This window comes from Diceros bicornis, chromosome 17, assembly GCF_020826845.1.
Source record: "Diceros bicornis minor isolate mBicDic1 chromosome 17, mDicBic1.mat.cur, whole genome shotgun sequence".
Classification (NCBI taxonomy): domain Eukaryota; kingdom Metazoa; phylum Chordata; class Mammalia; order Perissodactyla; family Rhinocerotidae; genus Diceros; species Diceros bicornis.
In genome coordinates, this window is record NC_080756.1 from 60,575,153 (window position 1) to 60,589,433 (window position 14,281).

At 41.1% G+C, this 14,281-nt stretch overlaps 2 protein-coding genes across 4 annotated transcripts in view; one reads left to right on the top strand and one right to left on the bottom strand.

Moving 5' to 3' along the window:
- Nucleotides 1–14,281, top strand: part of ADIPOR2 (adiponectin receptor 2) — a 429,864-nt gene that overhangs the window by 263,902 nt on the left and 151,681 nt on the right. The window lies entirely within an intron of this gene.
- DCP1B (decapping mRNA 1B) overlaps nt 1–14,281 on the bottom strand; it is a 55,499-nt gene that overhangs the window by 1,710 nt on the left and 39,508 nt on the right. For all 3 annotated transcript variants that reach the window (XM_058559130.1, XM_058559133.1, XM_058559131.1), the window contains 3 exons: nt 7,498–7,626; nt 4,843–5,706; nt 2,035–2,283 (listed from right to left, as the gene is read on the bottom strand). In XM_058559130.1, coding sequence (XP_058415113.1) covers nt 2,035–2,283; nt 4,843–5,706; nt 7,498–7,626 — 1,242 coding nt within the window. The remainder of the gene's footprint in view (nt 1–2,034; nt 2,284–4,842; nt 5,707–7,497; nt 7,627–14,281) is intronic.

The window sequence follows — 14,281 nt, forward strand, 5'->3', positions numbered from 1 at the left end:
TCCCTCCCACCCGAATCCTTTAAAGCTTTAGCAATTCACCCACATTTTACACTCCCCCTTCATTCCCTCTTGTCACCCCCCACACAGAGTTAGCATTATTCTCATGCAATGAAATAAAGGAACGTTATCCCTGTTCTTCCTACAAAGTAGCCACAAAGTCCTTACATATGAGACTGTGTCCTACCAACAGGCGAATACTAAAAACAGACCACTTGAGTGACTTCTACCAGTTCATCAGGAAGATGATGTCTAAAACATGGGAAAGAGTGAAATGTATGCCGAGAGTGGAGGGAACATAAATGTAATTTCTAACCAGTGAGGGACAGGGACTGCTCTAGACTTTCAGAGTCTTGACTCCTGCACAGAGATCTTTGGAACAATGTGATTTAAAGGGAATGAGCCAGAAAAAATATGGAACTTTAAAATTAAAATTTGTTTCTTTATTGCTCACAGAAAAGAAGTTTACACACGTGCTAAGTCCTCAAGAACTTATCATAAGTGGTTTAAAAAGGTAAAAAATATTTTTATCCCAATATTTATGAATTAGGAAGGCTCAATCATTTGTTGTGATCTTTAGCAGATTGCTCTTCTGCTTTCACACTCAGATGCTGATTTCTAGCCTCCAGCCCTTTCCTTCTCTCTAAAATACATTACTTTTAAGAAATGTTTCCACTAATAGAGACCACTGTCTTTTTCAGTAGGATGGGACAACTGCATAAGTGCCAGCCTGTTCTCTAAAAGCCATCTGAAGCATAAGCAAAGGACCACAAACATTTCCTTAAAGACTCTCTATCAGGGGCTGGGCTGGTGCTTGATGGTTAAGTTCACGCACTCCGCTTTGGCAGCCTGAGGGTCGCCGGTTCAGATCCTGGGCGTGGACCTACACACCACTTATCAAGCCATGCTGAGATGGCATCCCACATACAGCAACTAGAAGGATGTACAACTACGACATACAACTATCTACTGGGGCTTGGGGAGAAAAAAGAAAAAAAGGAGGAAGACTGGCAACAGATGTTAGCTCAGGGCCGAGTGTCTTCAAAAAAAAAAAGTTCTCATTACAAGAAAAAAATTTTAACAAAAGCCTCTCTATCAGACTGAGGGGTCTGAAGGCTGTCTGGATAAAAGCATTCCCCTTTCCAAGGCCTGTCACTGATTTTTTGGGGTGCTCTGCAGGTAGACTGCTGACAGAGCTCCCAAGGCGATCCTCACAACACCCCTGCTCCTGCTGAGGCTCCCAGTCCAGTGCCGTGGGAAGGACACCTGGAGCCAGACTGGAGTTGAACCCCAGCTCTGCTAGTCACTAGTGGAGCCACCTCAGGCCAGCCACTTAACCTCAGTCTCCTCGTCTCTAAAAGAGGAACAATAATAGGGTCCTTGTACAAGGATTAAATGCATTCATACATGTAAAGCACTTAAAGCTGTGCCTGGCATGAAACTCTAGATAAGTGTTAGCTGTTACTGTTATTACTATTTCAGAGAGACAAGTGAGACACAGGGCTGACAAAGAAGTGCCCTCATTCCAGCCTGTCTTAATTAGCAGATTTCAGAATTATTTGTAAAATATGCCTTTAGTAGTCACAGCCATTACTTGCTTCCGGACCTGTTTCCTCCTCATTCAACAGTCTGAACTTGGCAGCTTGAACTTTCCAATAAGCACTGCCGTTTGCTCAAGACGGCTCTTATGTCTATTTTCCACTGGTGAGCTCTTGGTCTGGGCACCCTGCAGCACCTAGAACTCTTTCAGTGGTTGTTTAATTACACGGTGTGTGCTTCCTTCTTTTCTGACAGGCGACAGCTTGGAGGACTTACTTAATCCTCCAAATTACAAAATCCTTGAGGAGTTGAGACTCCCAAAGCCACAGTTAGTATTCTGAAGCTCAGCCAGCTAACTGAGCACAGAAGCCACTGGGGTTTAGGATGAAGATTATTGGGGAGTACTAAGCAGGCTAACTGAGTCTTTATATCACAGGGGAAACCAATAGGTCAGCAGGATGGGTAAGTGTAAGAAGAGAGATGAGGTGGCCCTCCTACCTGAATGAGGTGCAGCAGTGCTTCTTGAAGCTGCAGCTTGGTGAGCGGGCTGCTGGGGATCACAGAGGGCTCCGGGCTCTGCAGAGGCAGGAGGAGGCTGGTGCAGGCAGCAGCTGGTTCTTGGCTTCCCAGGGGCAAAAGCCCACTCTCCCTCTCCTTTGGTGGGGCACAGGTGGGTTGTGTGAACACCATAGGGGACATGAGCAGAGAAGGAGTCACCGTAGCAGGGACGCGCTGAGGTGAGATGACCTGCTCATAGCAAATACGTAGACAGAGGGCAGGAGTAAGCAGCAGCAGGTTGAAACGAGCGGTATAGAGATCAAGAGTGCTCTGGCTTGCAAGAGTGGGTATAAATCAGTTTAAATACTAACTGTTCACAGCTCCACCAGGTGGGGAAAGCTGATAGGAGAGCTGACTCCTGCTCAATTCTCCATATATCTTCCTCTGCAGTTACTAAGCAGCTCTGGCACAGTCTGCTGTGGTGATTACTGTTTTCATCGCATATAAAGCTTGGCCTCTGAGTAATATTTTACCTTTCTGGTTTACTCTCATTACTTGGCACACGCATTCAGGACTGCTGGCCTTTTCCTCAGGGCTAGTTGTCCACTACTCTGACCTGAAGGCCCAACAACCCACGTGAGTTGTTACACTATTTGGGGACACACACATCCCCACTCCTGACTTCTCCATGCAGAGGAATCGCTGTGAGAACAAGCCTCCCGGGCTCTCTGCCTCCTCACTCACCTCTCACTAGCGGGGAGGCATGATTATTGGGTTTAGCCCTCCTCCGTGACTATCGGGTCCTTTCCTGATAGGAGCTGCCTGGGTCGACCCCGTGGCTTAGCGGTTAAGTGTGCGCACTCCACTACGGTGGCCCGGGTTCGGATCCGAGCGCGCACCGACACACCACCTGTCCAGCCATGCTGAGGCGGCGTCCCACATATAGCAACTAGAAGGATGTGCAACTATGACATACAACTATCTACTGGGGCTTTGGGGAGAAGAGAGGGGAAAAAAGGAGGAGGATTGGCAATAGGTGTTAGCTCAGGGCCGGTCTTCCTCATCAAAGGAAAAAAAAAAAAGAGGGATCTGCCTGCTTGCAGAAAGCACACACTTTCTGCTTCTCCATGCTGAAGTTTCGGGCGCTGGCCCCTGGGGTTGGTCATGCCCAGCACTGCCGGTGACTTATGTCTGGGCAGGTGTGTCTACCTCACTTGGCAAACAGACTTAAAACCAAGTTTTCCAGTTATGCCAGTAACATTTTGATCGCTGACTGGCTCCTACAGCTGCCTCTCATTTGTTTCTAACTCAGGTGAGAAAAAAGAATGTTATTTATCAGCCTCCTAATGCCCCCAAAGAACTCATGAGAAGAGGGGCATAAAGCCCAGCAATTCAGAAGCGGCTGTAATTTTATAATCACTCCCTTGGTATGTTTTTTGGGCAGAAACTCTCCTAGAGGAAGGTAGGTTGCTTGTTTCTTTTAAGTGTCCCTATTTGCTATTTTGAGGGCAGGTGCTGAGAAGGATGCTCCCTGAAGGAGGATTCCCAGCACTGCTAGAGCCCAGTGCAGGCTCACAAGAGGCGCACTCTTCTACTCGGCCCCCACACCATGAGCAGTGAAAAGAAGAGAACTGCACATGTAGAAGTTTATGGCCAACTATTAACCCCACTTTTCCTAGTGTCCAATCTAAATCATCAAAGAGAAAAAAGGCAGATATAAAAAAGGGGACAATATTACATTGAAATATTACATTGAAATAGGATGAGGGTGAGTAACAAACATTGTTTCTATGGCAGTGGGTACTCAATTTGAGAGTTTAATAAATAACAAACAGGAACACTGACTCAGCGTCTCACGTACACAAAGGCTTATGCTACATACCTAAGATCTTTGTTTTCAAAAAAGTGAAAGATATTTGAGGAACCCTTATAAGCTACTTGCCAAAACATGACAAAAGGACCAATGATGATATATGTAATAAAGTAGGGAGAGGGTCCTAATTTTTAAATTAAATTCATTTTCAGTGAATTTGTACCAATCCAAATGGAAAAACACATTAGTGAGCTCTGAAGACGTTTCCCACAGGCAACGGGAGAGGTTGTGGTGTTCTTGCTGTTGCACGTTACTGATGAACACAGAGAACCATCTTTCTCGAAGGATAGAATCTTTCTAAAAATGAGAATATTTTCCTCTCTCTGGCAATTTGTTTAGACGGCTTACTTATCCCTGTCTTGACCTTTAAGCTAGACTGGTGACGTCAGCAAGAATAGGCTACCCCTTTAAGCAGTTATGATAAGTTTTTTCTGTTGACTGCAGGCACCTACAGGACTGTGGGCTCTGCAGAGGTGGGGAGTCTGTTTCCTCACCACTAGTCACCCACCTGGACCACAATGTCTGGCACGCAGTAAGTGCTCAGAAATAGTTACTGAATACATGAATGAGCGATAATTTACCATGGACTGAAATAACAAGAGAGGTCAGATGTCTGGCGTCCCAGAACGACTTCAAAGCAGACCATAAGTTTCCACAAAGATAAGGGTTTCTCATGTCCATGTCCAAGTCTTCAGACCTTATAACACTGTGAAAATTCAGATCTACAAATAAAGTATCTCTAAAAGGAGGGAAGCTCCCAGATTGCTAAGCAAAGATTCTTTTCCAGGCAGAAAGTTAAGGTGATGATAAGATGCAGAGGCGTGGCTTTTGGCACCTTGTTCTAAACAGAAATGCCCCTAGAGCACAGAAGCTGATTCTCAGTTTTACCACTTTATAGTCATACTTTCCCCTCCCCACCCCTGGTAGGTATTTACCTGAAAGAGAGGAGCCTGCCTCTCTGTGCCGGATGTCTTGTCAGTCCAGGATGCCAAGGGCTTCCCTGTTCTAGAGCTCTGAGTGACGACAGGAAACTTAGCTGCCAAGGCCGGTCGGTGAGAGGCATGCAGCTGCTGCTCCTGCTGCACAATCTGCAGCTTTTTCAGTAACTCTTGAGGGGAGATCACTCCAGAGCCGCTAGTCTGATTGCCAGAGAGGGGGAGCGTTTGTGTTGGGAGTGTGGACTGCTCTTTTCCATGGGCCTGATGTCCTAGTGTCCGAGGTGGAAGGGGGCCGTTGAAATATACCAGTTGTGGCTGAGCCACGCCTTTCAGTGGAGCTGCAGGGGTGGCGGCTGTGACAGTTCTGCTCAAGGTCGGGGCAGCTGAGCCTGCAGGTGCTGGTGTACTAGGGCCATACTTGTTCACTGCCCCTGGGGCGCTCTGGAGCTGCTCTAACAGCTTCTGAGTTCCGGAAGTACTTTCTACATAATGAGAAGTCCCAATGCCATGGGAAGACCCTGGCTGGACAGGTCCAGTAAAAACTTCGCCAGCAGAATGGGTACTGCCATTTTGGTAGGGCCGGTTTTCAGGCAGCTCTGACAACGGATGGAGGTCTGCACTCCTGACCATGAGTTTCTGAATGGCCGGACAGAGCTGCTTCTCAATAGGAGGTGAGTGTCTTCTGGGTTCCTCATACGACAGGGAGCGTACAACCCCCTGCCTAATTGGAAACCTCTCTTGCTGCGGCTGCTGCTGGTGGTGGAGGGTCTGTGGAGGCCCCACAGCGTCCTGACATGTAGCTTTGTCCTGCTTCCCAAAGAGAGCTGTCAAGGACAAGTGTTGGGGTTCAGGGTCTAAGGTCTGGAAAAAATAAAAATATCTGAAAATGGTCTACATACAATTTGGTTAAATAGAAGGCTATAAAATATAACTTATCTAACCAATGATTTCTTCCATTTATAAAGGATCAATTAGAGAGGATGAAAAAACTTAATTATAATAAACTTTACAAATATGAGACCTCCTTTTTAATGTCAAAAATTTTCACAGCAAGGCCAGCCCGGTGGCATAGTGGTTAAGTTCGCATGCTCTGCTTCGGCGGCCAGGGGTTCGCAGGTTCGAATCCCGGGTACGGACTGACACACCACTGATCAAGCCATGCTGTGGTGGTGTCCCACATACAAAGTGGAGGAAGATGGGCACAAATGTTAGCTCAGAGCCAATCTTCCTCAGCAGAAAAAGAGGAAGATTGGCAACAGATGTTAGCTCGGGGCCAATCTTCCTCACCAAAAACAAAAACAAACAAAAAAATTTTCACAGCATTCTCCCCTACCACTCCCAAGATAGTGTTATATTTTAGTATTTGTTGATTGATAAAATAGGCATATGATCCTTGATGGGCCTGGGGTTCACACACTGGGGACCACTATATACAAAATTGTATACACTTAAAGGTAAATAATCTCTTCAACAGGAAGTCCATCTAACCCTGCAAAGTATAAGAAGATACTGAGAATACACAGGAATATGAGGATTTCAGAATTCCTTGTAGCTTTTTGAAGAATTACAGAAATTTAGGGCTGGAAAGAAGCAAAATTCATTTAATCTAACTTGAACCTTTCAACTATATACCAGTAGCTTTAAAAAAATCGCCAGATACGTAAAATCCACCTTGGTCCAGCTGGTTACAAAGCTATTTCCTTTCTGCTCTATAGCATCTCTACCTCTTTCTGCGGCTTTCTGTATTGTTGGGCTAAGAAAACATGAGCTTCATTCTAAAACCTAAAGCCAGTTTCTCTATTAAAATTAAAAATTCCCATGGAAAGCAAACAATAAAAGAAAGCTGAAAGATAATTAGAAAAAAGACTTATTTTTTCAAAAAATTCAATACAAGACTTTTATTAGTCAGTCTTTATGTCTTTTGGCTCCATGTTCATTTTCAAAATTGATTTAAACCAATTCCTTAAAAAAAAATCTTTAATGAGAAATAACCATAAGAAATGGAAACAGACCCATTATGTTTACAGTCAATACTGGGACTTGCAGTTTAGCAATTTTGTTAATGCTGTACTAACAGCATTAACATGCTGTTATATACTGTTATATACTGTTATATACTCAAAAACTGCTATCATATTTATATTTTAGATGCAAGTACAATGACACATCATTGGGTTTAAAGAGGAATTTTATACCACTCCTTAGAATAGGAAGCCCATTCTCCATACAGAGTGCACATCGTATCTGGTAAAAAGGAGGTGCTCAGAAATGTTCAACTAAATTTTCCTTCTCTCAGTGGCCTTGGGAAACCAACCACCTACCTCAGAAGAACACGGGCCTGATGGGTAATATTCCTGTCAGCTCTGACTATGTTCTTCATCGTTTTTTAAAAAATACATCATCCTCAAAGGAGTTCAAGTCCACAAGAGATTAGCACAGAGTACGGTAAATGCCGAAAGTAAAAATTTTAACCTCTTTCTAGGAAAAGTGAATTATTTATAATGAAAAAAACCTCTCATTTGAAATCTCTTTCTTGGATTTACCTTAAAGCATCCTTGAACAGCACCAGGCCCTCCCTTGACTATACTCTGGGTAGAAGTTCTTTAAGAGTCCCATAGAGACACCACAAAGGAAAAGCAGAGGACTTCATACCTGGCTGGGCCGAGGTATATGCTGTTGCTGGTTTTCACTGGGCTTCACTGGAATTGGTTTGATGAGATTGGGGTTGTCATAGATGGCAGATGAACTGGTTATCTTTTTTGGCTCAGAACAGGTTTTACACTGAAATGGAAAAAAGAACCTCATTTTTGGTGTAAAAGAAGCTTTAATCTTTTTAAAAGAACATACCTTCCTCCTCTTTATTTTATCTAATTGGTAGCTATTTTTTTGATAGATTTTCACGTACAAAGGAAAATCCCTTAATTTCCTCGGATATGAGCTATATTTGAGTATAAACTGAATTCAAATTGAATTTTTCTTAGTTGCACAATTCAGTGCCCTAAAGTATTAGTGACAACATCAGCCTGCAAGACTTAGAGATTCTTAAGATACTTGGATACTTGGAAGGCTACAGATATGCTTAAGACGTAATAGTTTAAAAATATAGAGTCTAATGCTTTTCAATAATAAACAATGATAGAAACTATTCCTGAAATAACATGTCTGGACTACAGCACGGTTCTCTTCCCCCATTAGCAGTTGACTTAAAATTAGAGAGATGCATCATCAAAGCAACTAGACCTTTTTGGTCTAAAACCAAAAAGTAAAGCTGACTCAAACCACTAATTTAAAAATTACTAACATAGGGGCTGGCCCAGTGGCGCAAGCAGTTAAGTGCACGCACTCCGCTGCAGTGGCCCGGGGTTCACCAGTTCGGATCCCGGCCGTGCAATGACGCACCGCTTGTCAAGCCATGCTGTGGCGGCGTCCCATATAAAGTGGAGGAAGATGGGCACGCATGTTAGCCCAGGGCCAGTCTTCCTCAGCAAAAAGAGGAGGATTGGCAGATGTTAGCATAGGGCTGATCTCCTCACAAAAAAAAAAAAAAAAATTATTAACATAATCTTTATTTAATAAATGACTTTTTGCATAAACAGAATAATTCAAATATGAGTGTTCTGAGCCACTCACTACAAATTAGAATTTCACAGAGAAAGAGACAAGAGATGAGCCTCATCATTTCAAACACTGAATCATTACCATACATTAATCTAACCAACCATGCAATTGCTAACACAGTAGGATTCATAACCAAAAGAACACAGCAATGATGTCAATGTCTACCTTGTGAAAACACTGAATAAAACTGAATATAAAAACACCACCTTCTGTACTATAGACTCTCTATAAAGTGGTGTTAGTTTCAACTGTACAATCAAAGGCCTTGGGCCAGAAAATATTTCCCACTGTCTCTGACATGGAATGAGCTATAAACATAATCTTGTCCCTCAGGAACCCAAGGTTCACAATGTGTTTTACAGTTATTGGGATGTATTATCTAATTCAAGGATATAGGGGTATGGGGTCTATTATCATCCACATTCACTTAGGTTTATAAAGTTAACGTACAAAAGACTATTTTCTGAAATAAAATACACTAAAAGTGTTAAAAGCAGACTTCTTTGGGTTACAGGATTATGGGTGGTTTTTATTTTATTTTTTATACTTTTTTGAATTTTCTCATTGGACATCAAAAGACACAATAATTTCTTTCATAAATAAGTCACAGCTTTATCTAGAAGAGAACTATGAATTCTTGCCTTAAACCACAATACAAAATAATCTAGAAACCAAATAGTCACTTCTGAATACTCAGAACCTAACTATGCAGCCTATAGATTATTTCTTGCCCTGGTTCTTTTTCTTACTGAGCTTTGGTTATTTTATTGTTCATTTGCATCTCAACTTGAAGTCTAATACGGAAGAAGTAAAAGGAGATGAAGCTCAAATTAACAGTATTGCTACTTTATAGCAGATTCAGAGAAAACTTTCTTAAGGGAGAAAACATAAAATATTGAACAAAATAAGATTTTCAAATTATTTTATTATCTTCAGGTAAAAAGTTATATCTGGTGTCACTAGGTTTCACTTGACCAATATCGTATACCTCCAGCTCAAAATGTTTCCTCCTCTTACTGTTTAGGATTTGCATAAATTTAAGAATTTTAGAGTTGGAAAGGATCTCAGAAGTCACTTAGTTTAATACTTATCCAGAGAAGTGAAATTCTTTTATAATATCTCCAGTATGTAATCATTCAGTCTTTTCTCGAATAATTCCAATAATGGGAAATTCACTTCCTCACAACAAGAATTCTGAGGAAAAAATTCGTTTTCTTTCTCTTTTGCCCTCTTTCCATTTCCTCCCTTTCCTGTACCTAAGAACCGTTTTATTCATATCTCCACATTTTCTGAAATGTCTCTGTGTGTGTGTGGGAGAGGAGATAACACAAACGTAAGGCAAAGGAAGGGTTTACACAATGCAATGGAAGTTAACGGGGGAAGATACACATCTGGCTGATTATGAAATCACCTGATGGACAAAGAATGTTTGAAATGGGCCTTGAAAGACTGATCATTTGTTGATGGTACAGAAGGAAAGGGGAGAGCATGGGAAAAGGCATGAAGGCACTTTTAGGAAGCAAAACTGTTCCATTTAGTAGGAGTTTCAAATATTTGTAGGGGGCAGTAGGAGGAAGGCAGTGGGGTCAGAAGAATAATCTGAGGCCATGTTATGGAATGCTTGACCGGTCTAAGGGTTCATATACTAGACAGTGAGAAACCAAGAAGGATTTAGAGCAGAGAAGTAACATGACCATGCAGGTGTTTCTAAAGGTTACATTACATCATGTGGCTGTTAATGGCAGAAGAAATAATTTCTCCTGTTATTTAACTCACAGTTGGAGCAATTAATGTTATGCATATAGCATGTATTGATTTTATAGAAAAGCAGTCTATATACTGATTGAACACCTGCATTTCATGTCAACACTGTAACAACCAATCTGTGGGGGCATAATGATGATAGAACACTGTTTTGACCTCAACAAGTTTATGGCATAGTGGGAGAAGTTGACATAAATGTAATAAATGAGAAAGAACAAAATAAATTCTAAATAGTAATAGACTGGTGAGTTCAATGGAAAGAATAATTAATTTGAATCAAGAGATCTGGGAAACCTCTAAAAAGTAGCATTTTAACTGGGCCTTAAAAGATATGTAGATTCTGAAGGTGAAACAAAATGAGAGGAAAAACATTCCAAGTTGTAGGTACTGTATAAAGTGGTGGCCCAAATTAAGTCTCCAAAACCACGTATGAGTGTTTCTGAGTGTGTGTGTGCTGTGTTCTTTTATGAATTAGTCAGGTGTGGCTACAAGAGGAGACACTGGACAGGCTCAGGAAACAAAGTTTACTACACTCACATGCCTAGAAACAGGGGGCACAGCACCCCACACAGGGCCACCTGTGGAAGCCTCAGAGCAGTCAGGAGGCAGAAAGCAGGAGCGAGGGGGAAAATCAAGGTTAGAGCCTTTACTGGGTTTTTGCACCTTAGGATTGGCTAGTTTGAATAATTTCAGTGGGCTCTAAACTGTAGGGGTGATCCCTAGTTGCCCAACCTGGCCCTGAGATGGTTAAGACAGAGGAATATGGCCTCCTGGGGTGCAGGGGACAGACAGAGGAGGGGCAGCTCTGGACTGGTTAGTTTGCATATCAAAGGCCTGCTCCTGGCTGGGCCCTTTGCTGCCTCTGGGAACTGGCGAGCCAAGGGAGGGGCAGCACATCCCTAACCAGAAGATTTTAAGATGTCAAAATATCATAAAATATAAACAATACAACGTGTGTGTGTTGAGAGGAGGGAGGGAGAAGAAAGAAAATAATTTTTGTTCAGTATGTGCATTTATTATTTATTGGTCACTGTTATGCTGTCTTCACAAAACCTAAGTCCTAAAGGGCAAAAATGTCACCTTTTAAGATTAATCTTTAGTGTGCCTAACATAGTACAATTCGTAAAGTATAATTAATTGACTAGTTGCCAAGTCATTAGGATATCTTTTAATAACTGCTGAAGAATTAAACAGAATTAAAAAACTAATACAGTCATGCATCACTTAACAACGAGGCTATGTTCTGAGAAATGCCTCGTTAGGCAATTACATCATTGTGCGAACATCATAGAGTGTATTGAAGGGGAACAAAATTTGCCACCCCAAAATGTGTCTCTTTCACATGAGGATTATTTTAGGCTGATTATTTTAAAGAAACAAAAGACTCAGGAAGTTTTTCTTGTTACCTCCCCCTTAACTGCCTAAAAGAACTCAGATAAAAAAACCTGTCTCAGGAAGTGAGCTGTCACCTTAGCATCACATGAACTAGGTGTAGACAGGGAGGAACCTAGAAAAGCCTGTTTGTTGGGCTCCCCACTGTGTTCTTCTGTTTCTGTGTGGCCAAACACTTGTTTTCCAAACTGTTTGCTACTTTTTTTGTGTGTGTGTGAGGAAGATTAGCCCTGAGCTAACATCTGCTGCCAATCTTCCTGTATTTTCATATGTGGGACATCTGCCACAGCAGGGCTTGATGAGCGGTGTGTAGGTCCATGCCCAGGATTTGAACCTGTGTACCCCAGGCCACTGAAGTTGAGTGCGCAAACTTAACCACTATGCCACCAGGCCGGGCCCCCGTTTGCTTCTTTTCACCTACCTGTGAATTGCTTTTCATCTCTTTGATATCCCTGATTCTCTCCATCCCCAACATCTTTTGTCTTTAGCTGAGAATGGTGTTTAAGGTGAGGGCTTCAGCCATTTTGGCGAGTTACTCAGTTTTCCTGGGTTTCTCCCATGTATACATGCATTAAACTTTTGTTTGTTTTTCTCCTGTTAATGTTTCATGCCAATTTAATTCCTAGACCAGCCAGAAGAACCTAGAAGGGTAGAGGAAAACTTCTTCCTCCCATACAGTACTTATACAAACCGAGATGGTATAGCCTACACACACCTAGGCTATATGGTACTAATCTTATAGGACCACCATTATACATGTGGTCTATTGTTGACCGAAATGTTGTTATATGGCACATGAATATACAGAAATGGTTGTTGCTGACAGAAGCTAGGATTAAAGCATCTCTGTCCAGCCTCCATGATAGAAGGATAATGAAACTGTGGTTTATTCATATTCATATTCATATGCATTTATTCATTCAACAACCATTTATTTAGCACTTATGTGCCAGGAACTTTGAAGACAACCAGGGATATAAAGATGAATAAAGGATGTTTGTACTCAAGGAGCTCACAGTCAAACAATCAAGGACGAGTCAACAATAAAGTTGAAGACAAGTTGAAGAAACCCGGTCAACTGTCCTTTAGTATGTCTCCCTTCATTCAAGATTTTTCTGATTGCTTCCTTGTGGTGTCATTTAATTTGTTTTTCTACCTGCCCTTCTCCCCAACTCCCTTTCATTTTCTGTAAACTAGAAAGTTCGCGCTCAAGACTTAGATCCAGATCAACTCTTTTGGCAAGAATATTTCAAGGTGGTGCTATACATTTCACATCATATCATGTTAGGAGGCACATAATGTCTGGTTATTCAACTTTTAATGATGCTGATCAGTGGGTTCAGGTGTTGGCAGCCTGATCCTTCCATGGTCAAGTTTCTATCAACCTTTGTCATAAGATAAACATTACTGATGATCATTGCCTGACTCGGTTATTTTACTATGGTGTTTTTAAGTTCTATCATTCCATCTACATTTAATAGCTGGAATTCTTTGGTAGAGAAGAACTTTCCCTCATCAACCAGGATTATCTAGTTATTCTGAAATATGGTCCATACTGGCCAGGCAGGATAAATGCTTAATTCTTTCCCATTAACTACCAATTTTCAGAGGCAGGAGTTGGTGTCATAGTACCTCCAAGGACAGCCAATAATTATTTTTTGTTTTGTTTTATATTTTCAGTCTGCTTGCTCTCTCTCATCACCACAAACTCAAAGATTTTATATATTCAATGTGTTTCAATCCACTGAAGTCATTCTTATTGATGTTAGAATTTGAGGCTTTGGTCAGTGGTTCCTTCAAGCTGACTACTGTTCCCCTTTCACATGACCCTATTTTTTTGACTTCCCTACCCAGACCTGGAATCAGGAATTTCTTTAAAGAGCTCTGATGCCTTTTAGGAGAGAAGAGTCTTTGGAAAGAATAATCTGGAGGCTAGAGGTGCTTCTGGGTTGTCACTTATTTCTAGGTCTTTTCAGGGAAGGTTAGGAACTACTCTTCATATTTAAGAAACAAAATATGAACTAATTCTGAGATTTCCACTTAAAATTTAACATTATACAGTTTGAACTTTATTTTTTTCTCTTACACTGAAGGTTTTGTTCTGACCACATAAACATAAATACTCATTTATTATATCCCCCGACAGTTGAAAAATTACAATGCCAATATTACTACTAACAATAAAGCCACAGAAAGAAGTTTTTAATTTCTTTGCAGTAATTTTTGTCCTTAAAATATAATCCACTAAGGGTGTTCAGTTCAAATACGGGGTTCTGGAGTCACTCTCATTTCTTTTCAAAGGAATTATGTCATAATATGATAATTCAGTCATAAACATTTATTTCAGCTAGTTTACCAATTCTAGGATTTTTATTTTCTTTTTTCTTAATATTATTTTTTGCCCACGTTTCTAAAGAGTGTTAATCTTTTACTTCTCAATTTTTATAGAAGCGCTTTATAAAATAGGGAAATTGACCCTCTTCCTGTCATTTAGGTGTAAATACTTCTCAGTTTTTATATCTTTTTACTTTGTGTTTTTTTTTTAACTATGCAAAAAATTTATTTTTTACTTTTATGTAGTTGAATTAATTGCTTTTGGGATTTGAGGCATAGTTAGGAAGCTTTCCCCTTTTCCAGATTACAAAGAAATCCATAAAATTTT